The sequence below is a fragment of the Sorex fumeus genome, unplaced genomic scaffold, assembly GCF_029834395.1.
Source record: "Sorex fumeus unplaced genomic scaffold, SorFum_2.1 ptg000006l, whole genome shotgun sequence".
NCBI lineage: Eukaryota > Metazoa > Chordata > Mammalia > Eulipotyphla > Soricidae > Sorex > Sorex fumeus.
In genome coordinates, this window is record NW_026606063.1 from 16,439,843 (window position 1) to 16,459,872 (window position 20,030).

General features: G+C 40.6%; 1 protein-coding gene across 1 annotated transcript in view; it reads left to right on the forward strand.

The window, feature by feature from the left end:
- Positions 1-20,030, forward strand: part of LDAH (lipid droplet associated hydrolase) — a 112,897-nt gene that overhangs the window by 21,815 nt on the left and 71,052 nt on the right. The window contains exons 3-4 of the mRNA XM_056127835.1: positions 309-452; positions 18,450-18,619. Coding sequence (XP_055983810.1) covers positions 309-452; positions 18,450-18,619 — 314 coding nt within the window. The remainder of the gene's footprint in view (positions 1-308; positions 453-18,449; positions 18,620-20,030) is intronic.

Genomic DNA, 20,030 nt, shown 5'->3' on the forward strand with positions numbered 1-20,030 from the left:
TAAAATTGAGGCATATGGATAAATGTTGCTACTCTTATCGAGGACAGTGGCTAGAAATAAACCCTTTGAGGCTAGACCAGTAGTACAGCAAGTAGGGTGTTTGCCTTGCATGTGTCTGACTTGTGTTCAACCTGTGTTCGACCCCTGGCATCACATATGGTCCTCTGAGCACTGCCAGGAGTATACCCCTGAGCATTGCCGGGAGTAACCCAAAAAGAAAAAAAAGACATCTTTTTCAGCCTCACATACATCATCATATGTGAGTTTACTACTTTCGTTAATCTAAAATTTGTGTTTCTTTTCTCTAGGTAATCCAGGTTTTTGTTCCTTTTATGTGCCATTTGCCAAGACCTTGTATTCTTTAACAAATAAACGCTTTCCCGTTTGGACTATCAGTCATGCTGGACATGCCATGGTCCCCAAAGACAAGAAGATTCTTGAGACCTCAGATGGTATGTCTTTATTAACATCTGCTTTCCTTCACAGTGGGGGGATTCATGTTTCTCAAAAAGCCTGCTAAAGTTAAGAGTTACATCAACGGAAACCTTTGCTTTTTGGCATGGGGCCCACGATGCCACATTTTGGTAATTTAGAACTTTAGAGTTATTTAACTCTTCTGCAGGTAATTTTCTGGAAGAATTTGGGCTGATCAAATAATCTGTCTAGGACTTCTCTTTTCTACTTACCAGTTAGAAAATAATTGTGTAGGGACTGGAGAGAATATTCTGAGTAAGGCCCTTACCTTACCCGCCAGGAGTGATTCGTGAATGTAGGGCCAGGAAGAATCCCTGAGCACTGCCAGGTGTGACTCCAAAACAGAAAAAGAAAGCAACTCTATATTAATTGATTGCATACTACATTTCCACGATTGCACTAAAAGGGAGGTGGAGCAAAAGCATTAGAAGCCTTGGTCCTTGTTCTAAAGAAGCTCTTACCCTCTGACATTTAGAGAACAAATAAATGACACACTCTGGCCTGCTGATCACATAGATATGGAGTGACTAAACAAAGCCCTAGTACAGTTTGAATTTGAAAAACATTGCGGTGTAGGCAGGTTTTGAGTAGAATTTGTATTTGAGGGGTAGAGGTGTAGTAAGCAGCAGGTGGAGAGATTCAGTAAGTATGCTCCTGGTCATCAGGGCCAGATTGGAAGGAAATCTTGGGAGTTTGGCAGGAACCTTAAAAACTGGAGGGAGAGCTTAGACTCCATGTGGTAGAATGCCTTGAGGCTTTTAATGAAGGGTAATGTGGAGGTGCGAATGACCTGCTTTTGACTTAGGAGAATGCTAATCCTTGTGTTGCTCTTGTAAAATATATAATGCTTGCTCTTTTATGTGTGTTCATTCTTACAAAAAAAAATCCAGAAGGGACTGGGGGGAGATGGCTCAACAAACCAGAAAGCTGGTTGTGCTTGAGGAGCCCTAGTTCAATTACAGCACCACCTACTCCCCCAAAAACCACTAGGAGTAGCGCATTAGCTGTGTGTCATGTGTCATGTGGAGAGAGAGAGAGAGAGAGAGAGAGAGAGAGAGAGAGAGAGAAAGGCAGGGAGGGAGGGGGAGAGAGAGAGAGAGAGGCAGGGAGGGAGGGAGAGAGAGAGAGAGAGAGAGAGAGAGAGAGGGAGGGAGGAAGAGAGAAAGAGGTGAAGAAAAATGTAACTCAGCTTTTTAAATAGGGATTTCATTTAAGGGCCATTAATTCCTACCTCTTAGTGAATTTACGGTAGGAAAGAGGTGATTGCAGCTTTACTCCATGGAGGAACTTTCTCCAAAATAGACCACATATGGGGTCACAAAACTTCTCCATAAAATCAAGAAGATAGAAATCGTACCAACAGTCCTCTCAGATCGTGATGCATTGAGAATGGAGGTGAATCACAAACAGAAACAAAGGGGAAACTCTGAACACTTGAACAGTTCACTACAGAATTAAATGGGTAATAGAGGAAATCAATGAGAATGAAGGTACAAGCTACCAGAACATATTGAACACAGAAAAAGCAGTGGTAAGGGGAAAGTATATAGTAATGCAAGCATGCACTAGAAAGCAAGAAATGACCCACAGAAATAGCCTAACTACACATTTTAAGCAGCTATAAAAAAGCTGTAAGGGGGAAAAAAAAGAAATTTGCTGCCCTGTGGATGAAGCTAGAGAGCATCATGCTGAGTGAAGGAGTCAGAAGGAGAGGGTCAGACACAGAACGGTCTCTCTCCTATGCAGATACGAAGAAACAGAAGAGGGGAGTAAAAAAAAAAAGCCCAAGGCAACAAAAACTAAGAACTTACCATTAGTAGGAAACTTATCACAGGGAGGTGGAGTGGGTTGGCGGACACTGAACAGTGAGAGAGGGAAGTAGATACCTGTGTGGAGGATATGGCGCTGGAATAAAGTGTCCATCTAGAAAGACCATCAAAGTGGAGTTGTAGGGCTTCAGTACGGGGATTTTAAAGGACAGGCCCCTAACCATCGACCTTCCAAATCTCATCATACATATATATTGCTTCGTGGGTCACACCCAGCGATGCACAGAGGTTACTCCTGGTTCATGCACTCAGGAATTACTCCTGGCCATGCTTGGGGAACCATATGGGATGCTGGGAATCGAACCTGGGTCGGGCCGCATGCAAGGCAAACGCCCTACCCGCTGTGCTATCACTCCAGCCCCTCAACATGGATATATGATACTGCATATAAGCAGGAATAAAACATACAATTTGCCTCTTAAAACATTTTTACTGAGGATTTATATTTTTTCAAGTTTTAGCTGCTCTATCTCAGAAGTCTATGAGAGTTTTTAGAAGCTATACAATTCTAAAATAGATTCTTATTTTAATCAAGCCCTACTGTACCTGAACACGCAGTTATTGGTGAATTTAGGAACCCAGATTACCTTCATGCACATAGAGCAGATACTTTAGTTTGCTGGCTAGTGTGGAATTTGATTCTCTTTTCTTTTCCCTCCTGAAAGCAGATTCAAACTCTTCCTGTGTTATCTCCTTGCCAGTGTCCCAGCTACCTGACTCCTCTTGACTTCTTTTAATTCTCATGCATGGTCATATAGAGCACCTTCCAGAAATGTTAATTCTTATTCCAGAATCCTGTTATGTTTAAGTAGACCTTAACATTAGATGCCAACTCTTGAAGATGGAGTTTCAGCCACCTTTTCCTAATTTCATTCTCACACTTTGATTTTTCTGAGTGCCTACTATGAACTCACCTCTTTGTCAGTACCTGGGAAAAAACAAACCTGTGCCTAAAACAAACCTGCCACACTTGCTCTTTTCATTGTTAGATAGTTCTGTCACCTTCCAGACATCGTTGTTTTCTTAAGGCATCACATGCAAGATGGCCTTTGTCTCTACAAACCCTCTCGTCCTCTGTTAAAATAGTTTCCACTCTCAGTTCTCAGGTCCTTAAGCAATATCATCCAGACTTTGTTTCAGTTCTTCAGGTGCTCCAATTATTTCTGCCCTGTCTACCCACTTTACCTTTTTAATTTTCCTAATTATTTTCTATTCGAATTATAACTATGGATTTAATATGACCCCTATATAAACGATTACCAAAATTCTGGTTGGTATCCTCATAGAAATAAAAAAATCAACCCTAAAATTCCTCAGGAACCACAGAAGACCCCAAATAGTTCAAAACAATCTTGGGGGAAAAAACAGCTGAAAGCATATTTCTATTTCAAACTCTATTACAAAATTAATAAAACAATACAGTACTAGAACTAAACAGACCATTGGAGCAAAAAAAAGCGCGTAGAAATAAGCCTATATATATATATATATATATTTGTGTGTGTGTATATATATATATATATATCTCACTATATCACTGCCATCCCGTTGATTGTTGAATTACTTGAACGAGCGCCAGTAACATCTCTATTCCTCCCAGCCCTGAGATTTTTAGCAGCCTCTTCTTACTCGTCTTTTTCCCAACGATTGGAGGCTCTTTCAGGGTCAGGGAAATGACACCTCTTATAGTTACTGGTTTTGGCATATCGATTACGCCACAGGGAACTTGCCAGGCTCTGCCCGTGTGGGCAGGATACTCTGTAGTTTGTCAGGCTCTCTGAGAGGCATATATTTATATATTTTTCTCTATGGTTTGTTTCCTACTGTCTGAATCCCATTAGATTTGGTGTAGTAATTGTGGAAAATGGGTAGGAAGTGTCTTATAATGTGTCACGCAGCCACAAAGCTGCTGCTCAGTCCAGAAAGCGGCCTGGAGCATTGCAGTGGTTGGGTACTGGAGGTATGCTGCGGGGGCTGGGTCCCTTGGAGTGGGAAGGGCTCTCACCCGCCCCACAGCCTGGCACAGAGTCCATGTATATATATCTTACCAAAATTCTTTGACACGAGTGCCACAAATATACAATGGGGAAAGGATAATATCTTTAAAGTAACACTGATAAAAGTAGATATTCACGTGCACAAGAATAAAATTTGGACCCCTATGTAGTATGCTAAGATTAACTTGGATTAAGTTCATAAATATGAGAGTTGAAATCTAAAACTCCAGGAAGAAAACAGGGAAACCTCCTGGAAGATATTATAGTAGGTGATAATGAGGCAGTTAGAGAAAGATTAAAACTGTATGATCTCAGTTACATGTGAAACCTTTAAAAAGTGAGAGTTCTAGACCCAGATAATAAGTAGAACTGTGATTGACAGGAGCTAAGGGAAATTGGGGGCTTTGGTAAAAATGTATAGACCTCTAGGTTTTTTTTTGTTTTTTTGGTTTTTAATATTTATTAAGTGAAACACCATGAGGTACAGTTGTAGACTTACAAATTTTTGTGCTTGGGTTTCAGTTATACAATGATCTAGTACCCATCTCTCCACCAGTGCCCATTCTCCACCACCAATGATTCCAGCAACCCTCCCACCCTCACCCCCTCATCCCCCCACCCCAGACTTCTAGTTTTAAGTTGAATGGGTGTACTCATTAGAAGAACAATAGAAGGATAACAGGATTCATTGGTTCTAATTGTTGCTGAGAGTGCCTCAGAAATGCCTGCCCCTCTATCACTAGACACAGGTCCCACCAATATTCTTCCTATGAGGGATCCTGTCTATAGCTGGGTTGGCTCTTGTGATTCTTAGATGATTGTGGAATGCAGTGGAGCAGGAAACATTAAGAAAGGCATATGGCATTTCCAAGGGTGAAGAGCACCTTGGGTCTCTGCCTTTTTGAGGGGCCAATGATAGGGTATTTTGAGAATTTACTCTTTATTGGCAGAATAAATATTGAGGGCTGGAGCAATAGCACAGTGGGTAGGGCATTTGCCTTGCATGTGGCTGACCCAGGTTCAATTTTTTCGTCCCTCTTGGAGAGCCCGGCAAGCTACCGAGAGTATCCCACAAGCGCAACAGAGCCTGGCAAGCTCCCTGTGGCATATTCAATATGCCAAAAACAGTAACAAGTCTCACAATGGAGACTTTTACTGGTGCCCGCTTGAGCAAATCAATGAACAATGGGAGGACAGTGCTATGCTACGGTGCTACTCTTTATCGGCTAGTGTAGTGTAAAAGCTAGAACTGCGGCCTGTGAAAAGAGAAAGAGAGAGTCTGGTGATCAGGATAAATCTATATTACCAAAGTTTCTAAAAGGGATCTTCATGGGCTGAGGTGGCCTTATCTGTGGTTACTTGACAGGTGACATTGTGTTTATTCAAGATTAATACCTTTCAAAACAGATGGCTTGTCAATTCAAAGTTCAATGTAAGATACTTATGCTGCTCCATGATAGATCTATTAACTAACTTCATTGTGGTGGTCATTTCACAGTGGGTATTTATCTTTATAACACATTGTGCATCGTTAAAATTTTACATTGTCCCAAAGTTTCTTTAACCAATGATCTATTCTCGGGCACTCGGGGTTTTTTTTCCAAATTTTGGCTATTGCGAACAGTGCAGCAATGAACATAGAAGTGCAGATGTCATTTCGACTGTACTTTTTTGCCTCTCCAGGATATATTTCCAGGAGTGGCATTGCTGAGTAAAATGGGAACTCAATTTCTAATTTTTTGAGAATCGTCCATACTGTTTTCCAAAAGGGCTTTACCAGTCGGCATTCCCACCAGCAGTGAAGGAGGGTCCCTTTCTTGCCACTTCCATGCCAACACCAGTTGCTTTTGTTCTTTTGTTCTTTCATATCAGTCTCTGTGGTATGAGATGATATCTCATTGTTATTTTGATCTGCATCTCCCTGATGATTAATGATGTAGAGCAAAAATGCCTTTTTGCCATTCGGATTTCTTCTTTGAGAAAGTTTCTGTTCATTTTGTCATCCCATTTTTTGATGGGGTTGGATGTTTTCTTCTTTTGGAGTTCAAGCAGTGCTTTGTATATCCTTGATATCAACCCCTTGACAGATGGGTTTTGGGTGAATATCCTTTCCTATTCTATAGACTGTCTTTGTATTTTGGTCACTGTTTCTTTTGAGGTGCAGAAGCTTCTTAGTTTAAGATAGTCCCATTTGTCTATCTCTATTTTCACTTGGTTGGCCATGGTGTGTCATCTTTGAAGATACTGTTCACTTCAATGTCGTGGAGGGTTTTGCCAACCTTGTCTTTAATGTACATTATGGATTCTGGTCTGATGTTGAGGTCTTTAATCCATTTTTATCTTACTTTTGTACATGGTGTTAGGTAGATATCTGAGCCCCTTTTTTTGCATGTAGCTGTCCAGTTTTGCCAACACAATTTGTTAAAGAGGCCTTCCTTGCACCACTTCACATTTCCTGCTCCCTAGTCAAAGATTAGATTTTCATACATTTGGGGTAGTGTATACGGAAATTCCAGCCTGTTCCATTGGTCTGCATCTCTGCCTTTGTTCCAGTACCATGCTGTTTTAATTATTACTGCTTTGTAGTAGAGTTTGAGGTTGGAGAGGTTGATTCCTCCAGTTTTCTTTTTCCCAAGAATTGCTTTAGCTATTCATGGGGGCTTATTTTTCCATATGAATTTCAGGAGTGTTTGCTCCGTTTCTTTGAAGAATGTCATGGGTATCGCTATAGGAATCACATTGAATTTGTACAATGCTTTGGGGAGTATTGCCATTTTGACAATGTTTATTCTCCCAATCCATGAGCAGAGGATGTCTTTCCATTTTATCATGTCCTCTTTTATTTCCTAAAGTTGTGTTGGTATATCTACACAATGGAATACTATGCAGCTGTTAGAAAAGATGAAGTCATGAAATTTACATACAAGTGGTTCTACCTGGAAAATATCATGCTAAGTGAAATGAGCCAGAAAGAGAGGGACAGACATAGAAAGACTGCCTCATCTGGGGAATATAAAGTAACAGAATGGGAGTCAAACACCTAAGGATAGTTGAGATAAGTACTAGGTGTCTGCTCCATGGCTTGGAAGCCGGCAGCACATTCTGGGGGAAAAGGCATCTCAGATAGAGAAGGGAACACCAAGTAAAGGATGTTTGGAGGACTAGCTTGGGATGCAAGATGCGTGCTGAAAGTAAACTATAAACCAAACACGATGGCCACTCAATACCTCTATTGCAAACTACAGCACCCTAAAGGAAAGAGTTAGCAAAAGGGAATGCCCTGCCACAGAGGCATGGTGGGGTGGGGGTAGCTGGGGTGGGGGGTAGGAGGGATACTGGGATCAGTGGTGGTGGAGAATGGGCACTGCTGGTGGGATGGGTACTTGATCATTGTATAACTGAAACCCAAGCACAAAAGTGTGTAAGTCTACAACTGTACCTCATGGTGTTTCACTAATTAAAAAAAAAAATGTTGCTGCCCATAACAACCAGCTGGATGCTTGTGAAAATTCTGATTCCTAGTACTATTGAATTCAACTTGTGCAGGATATGCTCACCCAGGATCTCCAGGCACTGGAAAAGAGAATTTTCAATGTGCCCAGAAATTTTACCACTTGGAGCTCTTCTATGGGCAAGTACACAATGATGAGTTTCGGGGTCAGAGAGACAGTTCAATGGACTGATTATATGTTTTATATGTCTGAGGCCTGGGTTCAAACTTCAGCACTGCATGGTCCCTGAATCAGTGCCAGGAGTTGCTCCAGAGCACAGAGCTGGAATTATCCCCTGAAAACCACCAAGTGTAGCTCAAGAACAATTAAACAATAAAAATTTTTTTTCAGAGAACTATAATTTTAGTGTTGTTAAAACAGAAAAAAAATGAGAAGAAAATATTACATATTGATTAAGTAAGTTGAAACTTCGTACATGTAGAATGTAAAATGCTGCATAGTCATCATAAATGTTATCTTGAATCTCTATTGAATTGTAAAAATGTTCAACATGTGTTTTTATTAAAGTTCTTTAAAATGAAAAAATAAATAAAATTTTACATTGTCAACTTACATATGTACCATTTTTTAACCAATCATACTTTGTTAAACATAGGGGAAAATGTTGAAGGTTCTTTATGTTTAGTTTCTGAACTTTTTTTTGGGGGGGGGCGGGGTTTATGTTGAAAAGTTCCAGGATTGAAAAATATGCCGGGGGTCACTGTCATTGTCACAGTCACTGTCCTCCCATTGCTCATCGATTTGCTCGAGCAGGCGCAGTAACATCTCCATTGTGAGACTTGTTACTGTGTTTGGCATATCCAATACATCACGGGGAGTTTGCCAGGCTTTTCCATGCAGGCAAGATACTCTCAGTAACTTGCCGGGCTTTCCAAGAGGGGCGGAGGAATCGAATCTGGGTTGTACAGATCGGCCGCGTGCAAGGCAAATGTCCTACCACTGTGCTATCACTCCAGCCCATGCAAGGGGTAAAGAAAGAAAAGCAGTTACAGAATTTTAAGTGTGTATACCAAATCCTATAAGAACAATAGTTTTCAAAGAAGGAAAGTAATGTCCAGGAGGGCTAAATGACCACCTAGTAGGTGTCCAAACCTAAACATGAAGTCAGCACTTTAAATTTTGTTTTGTTTTGTTTTGTTTTGAGTCCATACCTAGCAATACTCAGGGGTTATTCGTAGCTCTACACTCAGGAATCACTCAGTGTTCAGGGGAACATCCCGGATGCCAGGGATCAAACCCAGGTCTGCCTCATGTGAAGCAGGCTCCTTACCCTTATCTCTGCACCCCCCAATTCAACACTTTTAATATTTAGGTTAGTGCCGTAGCCCTGTTAGGCAGTCATTTCAGTAGTCTGGTGCTAAGTGCTAAAGAGTCCAAGTTTTCAGGCTTAATTGCTGTGAGTTAATTCTCAGATTAGCGTGTCCTAAATCATGGATCATACCTGGTTTGTGACTCTTTTTCTGTTATTACTCATCAGAGGAACACTTTTAGAGCTAGATGTAATGTAGACAAAGCAGCATAATTCATGGAAAATGCTCAGTACCACAACTGGTCTCTTTTCATTGTTTTCTCCGTTTTCAAATATGTGTGTCTGTGTCTAAATACAGTTTAATTGAGAGCCATGTGCTTGATGACAGGACTTACAGTTGATCCTTGGACAATCCATAGACAAAGGGTACCCACCCCCTGCAGCCAGTTCATTCACCCAACTTGACTACTAATCAGCTGTTGTGGACTGGGAGCCTTATTAATAGACTAACACTTATTTTGTACGTTGTATGTATTACGCACTGTAGTCTTACCAAAAGGTGAACTGGAGAAAATGACATAATAAGATCTTAAGGATGGTTCAGAGAGATAACACTGGGGGTTAAGGCTCTTGCCTTACATCCAGCCAATGCTGTATAATATTAGACATATAACTCTGTATAATATTACAGATAGCATAAATTTACATCATTTGTTTCTAAGAAAACAGTGCATCCATGTTCATAGAGGGCTCATGCAGGTCAAACCATATTGTTCAGGGATCAGCTATACTTCAACTATACTTTGAAAGATAAGTAAATATTGATTACTTATCAGTGAAAGATTTTAAGAGAAGTGGTGAAATAAAACTCAGTATACAGATTTTATTGCCTTAATTTAAAATATCTAATTTAACAACCGCTATGTTGAAATATGACTGAAAATATGACACAGATATTAATTGTGCTGTGAAATATTTTCAAAGACATATCTTCATGGCTTTGTTTTTTATACACACCCCAAAAAAAATTTGGGATTCAATACAATAGTTTTTTGTTTGTCAGAAAATTTATGTATGTGCTGATAGTGTGCTTGTGCCATCTTATTTTGTATTGGGAAAATAGAAGTGTTAAAGGAATTTTTCTTAGTAAACAGTCTTGTTTAATTTGCTGAACTTCCCAGCATTGCCAGCTCTGCTGCCCTTTAACTCTGATAAGAAAAGAAATAAACCAAAGACAAGGGAGCTAGGGAGTAGTGAAAATACCATAGGGCACAAGATTGATGGTTATTACTAGCTTGTCTTATTCCTACATTCTTATCTTGGTCAGAAAGAAATCTTAATAGAATGAATAGAATACTCAATATATGAGTATTGAGTTACATAATATGAACAACATCCAACTCAGTTATCGCAGTAAGCAAAAGTCATACTGAAGACGAAAGCAAACATTTCCACTGAATGTGAGTGGCAGATTAGAAAGTTGAAAATACACTCAAAGGAAAACTCTAGATTAGGGATTTTCAAACTTTGGCATTCATCAGAACCATCTAGAAGACTTACTGAAACTCAAATCACTCTGCACTCTCCCCTGAGTTATGATTTAGTAGACATGGGTTGGAACTGTTTCCTGAAAGTTATCAGATTATATTAACTCTTCTGGTCCTGAGGTAGCATTTTTGGAGGTAAGGAAAGCCCTAGAAAGATCCTTCACCAGTAAAGCCTGGTAAGGGAAACCAGGAGAAAGTATTGTATATCTGAATTTCTAGGAGATGCCTTTAATTCTCTTTTTCCAGCTAAGACCTTATGTTGTATAACTTCATTTTGAGTATGCTGGGCTGTTTGAGTACTATTGAGTTAATAATTTGGTAATTAGAGCTTGGGTCTTTTGCTACCTAATGAGAACAGTGCCATCTAGAGGCATTAGCCCACAGGGCCACTGTAGGGCCAAAGGAAGCAGTGGTTTCTCTAAGAGGTGAAAGGCCAATTCATGATCATCAAGGATTTATCGAGGACCTACTAGGTTATGGGGGTGGTCCAGAGTACCCAAAGAAATAGAAACTCCATTCTCAGCCTTTTAGGCTAGTGACTTCCCATCAGTATTCTGAGTAGCGAGAAGTACCACGAAGAGTTGGTGCACTACCCCATTCCTCTCCACACCCATTCATCCAGAGCATTTCTGCTTTCATCTGTCTTACAATTTGGAGGTGATTTCTGCAAACACATGCTAGAGTATATCGCTTTGGAGAGGCAAGACAGATATACTATTCATCATCCAAGATTACTGTTCCGAGGGTCAGGTTTTCTGACATGCAAAATAGAGTATGAAAAATATGTAATCATTGAGAGAAAGGACGTAAGCGAAAGCCACACGTCAAATGTTGGAAGTATGTTTTGCTTTATATTGGCACATGTTAAAATTATGAACAGTTGGAAATAATATTCTCATTGCACCATATTATCACCATCATAAATTGAGTATAATTGGGGGAACAGATGTTCACCAATGTCAGAAGGGAGTGATTCAAGGGGGGGGGGAGGTGTGAAAAGAAAATTTGAGGAATTAGAAGTATAAACTCTCTTCTGGATTTGATTTACCGTAGAGTCGGCTTACTTGATGGCGGATTCGTTATCAACTATTTTGAGTCATTTGTTCAAAAAGTGTAACATAAAAGCTAAACATTTTGGTGGTTTAGTTTCAGCTGGTAAAACATTACCTGAAACAGTTACACAATATTTCAACTAATGATGAGTGTGGGTCTTGCTTCTCCAAAGAAACAATAAAGCACTCCTATATCACTGAGAAGGAGAGAGAGAAACCAATAGAGCTTTCTTTCTTGCCATGACTGTGATTGACAGGAACATGAAGATAAAATGGAATGACTGGATGAGCCCACAAAAACGTGACAGTCAGTCAAGTCTCAGGCTAATGCACTAGAAATAGGCAATCAAGTTTCCACACGGGTGAGAAGAAGCACAAAACAGAAGGGAAGAGCCAGGATAGCTGTCAAACAGCTGGAAAGTCATTCGAGTCTCAGGGAAGATGGACGAGGCACAGCAGGACTAGGGACGGCTGCCTCTCAGCTAGCATCCTAGAAGAGAGACTGTCTCTTTTTAAGATCCTTGAACATCTTCTCACTGCTCACACTCCATGTCCAGACTTCTTGGTGATGCTGAGTGACTTACCTGGCCTCCGATCCACCTTCCTTTCTCTCCCAGTAATCACAGACAGCCAGAGAATTCAGAGCTATACCCACTAGAACATCTCACACTTTGCTTTGGCTGTTTGGTATGTCTATACCTTTATGTCCCCTTTTGCTAAATCATTCTCTCTCACTCCATCCTCCTTTCTCTCCCTTCCTCATTTTCTTCTTTGGGGTGAGGAGGACAACACCTAGTTGGGGGCTACTCCCAGCTCTCTGCCGGGGGCTTTCCCAGCAGTGCTCAGTGGACCATGCGGTACTGGAGAGTCAAACAGGGTCAGCCGCATGGAAGGCAAAAGTACCTCAACCCTGAACTATCATTCCAGCATCTTCTTCATTTCCTCAATTCTCCCTTTGTAATCCATATTAGATCATTGGTTTTAATCAGGTAGAAAGCATTCGATACTGCTGGTTTTCGCCATCTGCTAGGAAAATTATAATTAAAACTTAGTAGGCAAGTTAGGGATTTACGAAGGTTTTGTTTTCTAAAATGATAATTTAAAAAAGAATTATCTAATGCTTAACAATGATTATTAATTATTTACTGTTTAACCATACTTCATATTGTTTGTTGGAACACAAGAGCAAATGGGATTATCGAACCTAGATCAGTAGGAGTCAATTTGTGATCGTTGTTATATCTCACAGTGTTACTGAAGTCATTGTCTGAGGATCTCCGGTGCCGGTTGGTGCTAGTTGAACCTCTGTGTTTGCTGGGTCTCTGTGCAACTTTGTAGTCAAATTTGCTGTGACCCTACTGGGCTGACAAAACTCCAAAACTTTTTTTTTTTTTTTTTGCTTTTCGGGTTACACACGGCAACGCACAGGGGTTACTCCTGGCTTCCAGGGGTTACTCAGGAATTACCCCTGGCGGTGCTCAGGGGACCATATGGGATGCTGGGAATCGAACCTGGGTCGGCCGGGTGCAAAGCAAACCCCTATCCGCTGTGCTATGGCTCCAGCCCCCTCCAAAAATTTTTGTAATTGAATCACCTTGAAACATTCAGTTACAAAGTTGTTTGTGATTAGGTTTCAGTCATACAATGTTTCAACACCTGTTTCTTCACCAGTGTACCCTTTACTGACACCAACCAATGTCCCCAGTTGCCCTCCCACCTCCCACAGCTTGCCTCTATGGTAAATGTTTCTCTCTCTCTCTCTCTCTCTCTCTCTCTCTCTCTCTCTCTCTCTCTCTCTCTGTCCCCCCTCCCTTTTCTTACTCTCTCTCTCTCCCTCCCCTCTGGACACTGTGCTTTGTAATACTGCTACGGAAAGGTTATCACTTTTACCCTTTAACGTGTATATCACTTTACCTCCTTTCAGCACTCAGTTCTTGTCCAGAGTGCCAGAGTGCTGATTTCCAGTTATCTTTGTTATAATGGTCCCTTCACTGTCCTCACTGCCTTTCCCTACAACTTGTGCAGCTTCCTGGTCCTCATTTGTACTGGCTTTAGGCATATTCTCTTACTGCGGTTGTTTTGTTTGTTTGCTTGTTTGTTTTATCCTTCAAGTGCTAATATTCTATGTCTGTCCCTCTTCCTCTGTCTCACTTCACTCAGCATGATACTCTCCATGTCCATCCATGTACAAGCAAATTTCATGACTTCATTTTTCCTAATGGCTACAGAGTATTCCATTGTGTAGATTATACTATGAAATTTCAAGGTGTCCAGGACCTGTAGACCTGGAACAATATGGTAGCTTGGCAGTTTCATTTGTGGCGTGGGGCTATTTCTAAGTCAGGAGTATGTCGGGATGGCCGTGGGCTGCTGGACCATTAGGCAGAAAGGAAATCTGCCCGCCCCCCATTCTGAGAAGGCCCCAGAGTTCTCAGCCCCGACCAAACTACCTGGGGAGATCTGGCTAGCTGAGGGACAGTTCTTATCTACTGCTTCACCAGTTGTGCAAGTGAGAAAATGAATAATAATCTTCTCTGTAAAACCAATACTAGGAAGCCAGGATTGGCATATCAAAGCTGTGTCCTGATTTTTCTAACAGTGTTTGAGACTCTTAATATAGAAGAGCATGAGAAGTTGTATAATAGTCTTACACAACTGTATACTCACAACTGTAACATTTCACCACAATTGATTCAGTATTTTTTTGGTTAATAGAATAATACATAAAGTCTATGTCATCAGTATCCCAACTATTTTACTATAAATAGTTCTACTATTTGTAGGAGGTACTTCGTGTCTCTTTTTATTTGTTTAGTTGCATATAATGATGAGCAATCTATGGTACTGTTTTTCTGTGCTTATAAAACTTGACCCAAGGGCCTGAACCATAGTACAGCCAGTACAGAGGGGAGGGCATTTGCTTTGCATGCAGTCAGCTTGGCTTCAATCCCCAGCATTCCGTATGGTCTCCTGAGCACCGCTAAGATTGATTCTGAGTGCAGAGCCCTGAGCACTGCTGGGTATGACCCAAAACAACAACAACAAAACAAAACAAAAAACGACCCAAGGAATCATGTAATATATTCATTTTGTTGAAGTATTCTTTAAAATATGAAGTAATACTTTTGGTCTTTCAATCACATGCAAGTTTTTTTTTTAATTAAAGTTCTTGTTAAGCTAGAGCTTTGAAATAATGATAGCGGCACAATGAAAATGTTTATCTCATCACACTTCTTCCAGTTTACTGCTTCACTCTTGTTTTATATGTTCCCACTGCCTGGAACACAGCTGTTGAAGAAACTTTTACCTATAAGTGAAGCCCAGTTCCCTCTTTCTGTGTTCTAACCTAACCATTCTTCTTTGGTCAACCTTCTTCTCCCTTTAGCAAGTTCAGCAAGGAGAGTTAGAAAGAGATAGAATCTGTAAATCAGCAATTACTAAGGCTCCTGATGCTTAGGAATCCAAATTGTTATTTCTTTAGTAATACATTAACGTTTGAGTAGTTTGTACTCCACTGTTGCCTGTCTTTACTGATTGTTATGCTGTAAAGTGCTCAGACGGTCTCTGATGCCCCCAAATAAACGCATATGTGCAACCCATGTTTTTTATTTTTCAAAAAACACATCCCTTGAAAATATTGAGCTCATTTGTCTGTGATATAGTATAAAGCCGTGGGCATGGGAGACAAGATAAATCTGGTCTAAATTCCCTCTGAGCTCGTATTGTGTGACTCAGACAAATACTATAATCTGGGCTCCAGTCTCCTCCTCTATAAACCAGAGATAATTCTAGCCTCCTAGGAATGTTGTTTGCATAGCACTTTAAGAACTCAGCACAAACTGTCTTACTTAAGCTGGTAGAGACCATTAATTTAATCTCCATAAAACTCACAAAAAATTAGATTCAATTATATCATAATCAAAAGCATGATAATATGGAAAAGAGTTTTACAGTTATTTCTATAAGGATAAAGTCTACCACATTACAATCAGCTGAGTAGAGTTGAAGCATAATGTGTCTCTAAACTAAGGAGTGACTGAATTGCTAAATGACAACCCAGGAACCATATCTTTAATCACTGTATGGTCCTGAAACTAATATGGGCAGTTCTCTTTCAGCAATTAACTTTCTTTCTTCTACGCATCACTATGGAATTCATTTATCAAATCTGGATTTTATTTCCAAAGATACAATCTTTCCCTAAGAGTTCATAAAAGAATTAAGCCATTTTAGTCATTACATTTACTTTTCATCTGTTGTCTAAATTGATCCTTTTTTAAAAAAAAAAAATTTCCAATTGTTGGGGCTGGAGAGAGTTCAGCGGGTAAGGTGCTTGCCTTGCATGGCCGACCTGGGTTCAATTCCTGGCATCCCATATGGTTTCTGCGCACTGCCAATAGTAATTCCTGAGTGCAGAGCCAGAAGGTACCCCTGAGCATCTCCGAGTACGGGTGTGGCCCAAAAACAAAACCAAAAGTATCAGTTTTGGAAAGAAATATAATGAGCCCTTAAACTTTGGGAAATATATAAACCTGATTTTTGTCATTTTCTCCCATTTCACATGAACTCAACTGACAGAAAATAGTAACTGATACATAGATACAAATACAGCATGCTCCCTTATTGTCTAGTGTGAGGGTCAAGAGGGAAGGCATGTGTTTTGCATGTATGAGGTCGTGGATTCCACCCCAGCACTGCATGGTCCCTGAATACCAGCTGCTGGGAATGACGTGGAGTGGCTCTCATAACAATGTATGCTTACATTGTGGCCATGAAAAGGAAGACTGCTTTTCCCGTTCTACACTGTGGTTTATAAAGCCGGAGAGATCACTCAATGGACTGCAGTGCTGGCTTTCATGGGGTCTGTCCCCTGCATTACCTGGTCCCTTGAGTACCTCTGAGTGTGGCACAAATCAGGCATACAAAATGCCTTCTCGGAGGAGATTGCACTTGTGAAGAGTTTGAAGGAATTAGCCAGATTCTTAGGGAAGTGGAAAGTGAAAGAAGAAAAATAGCTAGTACACACAAAATTAAATAGCCATTTATTTGTAATGAATTTGGGGTACCATTTGAATGAGCCACATTAAATCATCATAGTTAGTTTCATTCCTAGGCAGACAAAAATCTTAATGATTGATAGATAGAAAATACAATGGAATACTACTTGGCTTTAAGAAGAGACAGAACGTCCACTTTACTGCTCTGTGGGTGAATCTGGAGGGTATCCTGCTGAGTGAACTCACCTGAAGGACAACCACAGGGTGAACTCTCTCATATGTGGATTTTGAAGATGTATAGTAGGAGAATAAGAGAAGGCCAAAAGCAGCAGAATCTAAGAACTGGTCTAAATATACTGAGCTTCCCATGGCAGTAAGGAGGACCAGGGTGGGGATGGAAGAAGTGTTGAGGCAGGGGTGAGGAGGATGAGAGGAAACCGGGAGGTGGAGGGAAAGACACTCTGCTGGAGGTGTGTTGTATTCAGGAAACCCATCACTGAGGCTATTGTAAAATCGCAAATCATGGTGACTAAAACAAAAATTTTTAAAAGAATCAGGTAGTCACTGTAATTTGGGGAGGGTGACACTCCCAAGGATGCTCAGGAGGTCTGGGGTTCCCACTGGCTATTCTCCATCAACCAGGCCAGTAGTTCAATGCAAGGGCCCAAGGATGTGCTCCTGCTTGGACCCTGGGGTACCAGGGATGCCACAAAATGAAGGCATTTGTTTTTCTTGAAGGTTAGCTAGATGATGTTTTAATTAGCTTCTGAAGAATCTAGAAGACAGTTCATTTATGGTAAGAAGAAAAACGATATTTAAGTTCAGGACTGTGCCAGTTAAAAGAAACACTTAATAGTATTCTACTTAAGTCATTCCATCTGAGTTTTTTAAACAAAGATTATCTAAAATAATGAAGCAGTATTGTGATTTCTTTAGTTGTCTATTAATAAAATGTAGCCTAAGCACTGGTTGTCATTGCAAAATCTTTGGACCAGCAGTTCCCACAGAGCATGAAAACATAGAAATACACACTCAAATTTGAGAAATAAACTCAGTCTAAAGATTAGATAGTTAGAAATGCTGGGACTTTGAAAATCGAAATCTGGGTTTGAGTCTTGCCTCTCCCACCTACTAAGTATGCACTGTCAGTCCACCACCTAATGATAGTTTTGGGATTTTCATTTATGAAGTGAAGATAAAATACTTTTACACTGGAGTTGTAGTGAAGATTGGTTGATATCATTGAAACAACATACCTAATACTGCATCTAATGCTTTGGAGGCTTCCCAGAAAATGGGGAAGCATAACAAATAACACTATTATTTGTTAATGTGGGCTGGAGCAATAGCACAGCAGTAGGGCGTTTGCCTTGCGGGCAGCCAGCCTGGCTGAACCAGGTTCGATTCCTCCTCCCCTCTCAGAGAGCCTGGCAAGCTACCGAGAGTCTTCAATATGCCAAACACAGTAACAAGAAGTCTCACCATGGAGACGTTACTGGGCCCGCTAGAGCAATCAATGAACAACAGGAGGATAGTGTTTGTTTGTTGTAATTTTAAATATACTTCCCAGCGAAGTTTTTATTTTTGGGGGGGACCATACTCGGTAATGCTCAGAGCTTTCTCCTGGTGCTAGGTTCTGGGGAAGGGTATGGGGTTCCAGGGATCAAACGTGGCTTAACTGCACACAAATCAGGCACTATACCCTCTGTACTATCTCCCCACCCTACACCTTCCCAGGGAACTTACTGCTTTAGGTTTTTGAATGAAAACATCCTCATGTTTTCTTTTTTAGAGTCAAATGCTCAAGAATTCCCAGACATCTATGGACTCCGTGGTCAAGTAGAACATAAGCTGGCTTTCCTGAAAGCTCACGTACCCAAAGAAATGAAACTTGTGCTCATTGGCCATTCAATAGGATGCTATATGTCCCTTGAGATTTTGAAGATTGCTCCTGAACTCCCAGTAAGTATGACTCCAGGTGCCAAGGTGCTCCCTGCACACCAAACCTCCTCCGCCTCCCTTTGCTCTTTGTCTCTTGTCTTAATTGGTGGATGAACCAGAGGATAATTGATCATACCCTTATCTTTATCTTCTTTTACTGTGAGTTTGTGAGATTTTATGGTTATGAAATTCTCATGATGTTTCCAAACATAATGCTGAATGCGTTGGGAATTTTCTGAAAGGAAGCTTTTTAGTTTAAGGTTGATTTGATTCTCCCATATAACTTACTTTTATAAAAAGAATGTTTCATAATAGTCAACAGTTAGGATCTAGACAAGAATCTCTATTTATTGGGAGAGTATTTTGCAGATGTGTACTCCTTTCAAAAAGAAAGAGAAGTTATTGTCATCATCTTTTGTGATAGGCTGTACTTACAGAACACATCCTCTTTGTTTGGTTGGAAGTCTGGATTCTTACATGTTCTATAGGAGTGTTTTTGTTTGTAGTATAGAGCACTTAATCGTAATCAATTGTTTTTGTTTTGTTTTAATTTTATTTAGTCACTGTCACATGCAACCCTGTTAATGATAGGGTTTCATGAATACAGAACTCCAACCCCACAGCCTCCAGCGCAGTACCTGCTTCCCCTGACCATTTTCTCAACTCTTCCATAGTTTGACAATCTTTATGAGGTATCGTTTTGTTCACAAATATGTGTTCCGTACCACTTTGTACCAGATGTTAAGGGAGACATGGCGGGGGGGGGCAGGGGGGTGGAGCGATAGTATAGCAGGTAGGGTGTTTGCTTCGCATGTGTCCAACCGGGTTTGATCCCTGGCATCCCATATGGTCCCTCAGGCACCGCCAGGAGTAATTCCTGAGGGCAGAGCCAGGAGTAACCCCTGAGTATCACTGTGTGTGACCCGTAAAGCCAAAAAAAAAATCTGGGGTTGGGGAGAGACACAGAAAACACAAAAGTCTGTTTAAAAGTGCCCATATAAGCTAGTGACCTATAGGAGACTTTAAAAAAAAAAAAGAAGAAGAAAACTCCTATTTCCATTACTTACACTGTTGAAAATGACCCTTTGAATGCATGTGATTCACAACCTCATTATTTCTTCATTCAACAAACATTTATTAAGCATTTCCCATACGTCAGTCTTTGTGCTTCATTTTGAAAATAACGGAGCCTTTGAGATAAGAGAATTTGAGGTCTATGGAGAAGACTCACTAATCCATTGCAGTGGTAACTACTGTCTTATGAAACTACGGTGTGGGGGGTATGAAGAACAAATAATTAACCTGGGATTTTGACCTTCCCCCCCCTCCCCCGTGTGGTAAAATATCTCCATTGGCATCGTATAGCTCACTAGGAATTCTTTTCTTTTCCTACCAGCTTAACAAAGATTTCTCACTCATAATTTCCCCCTGG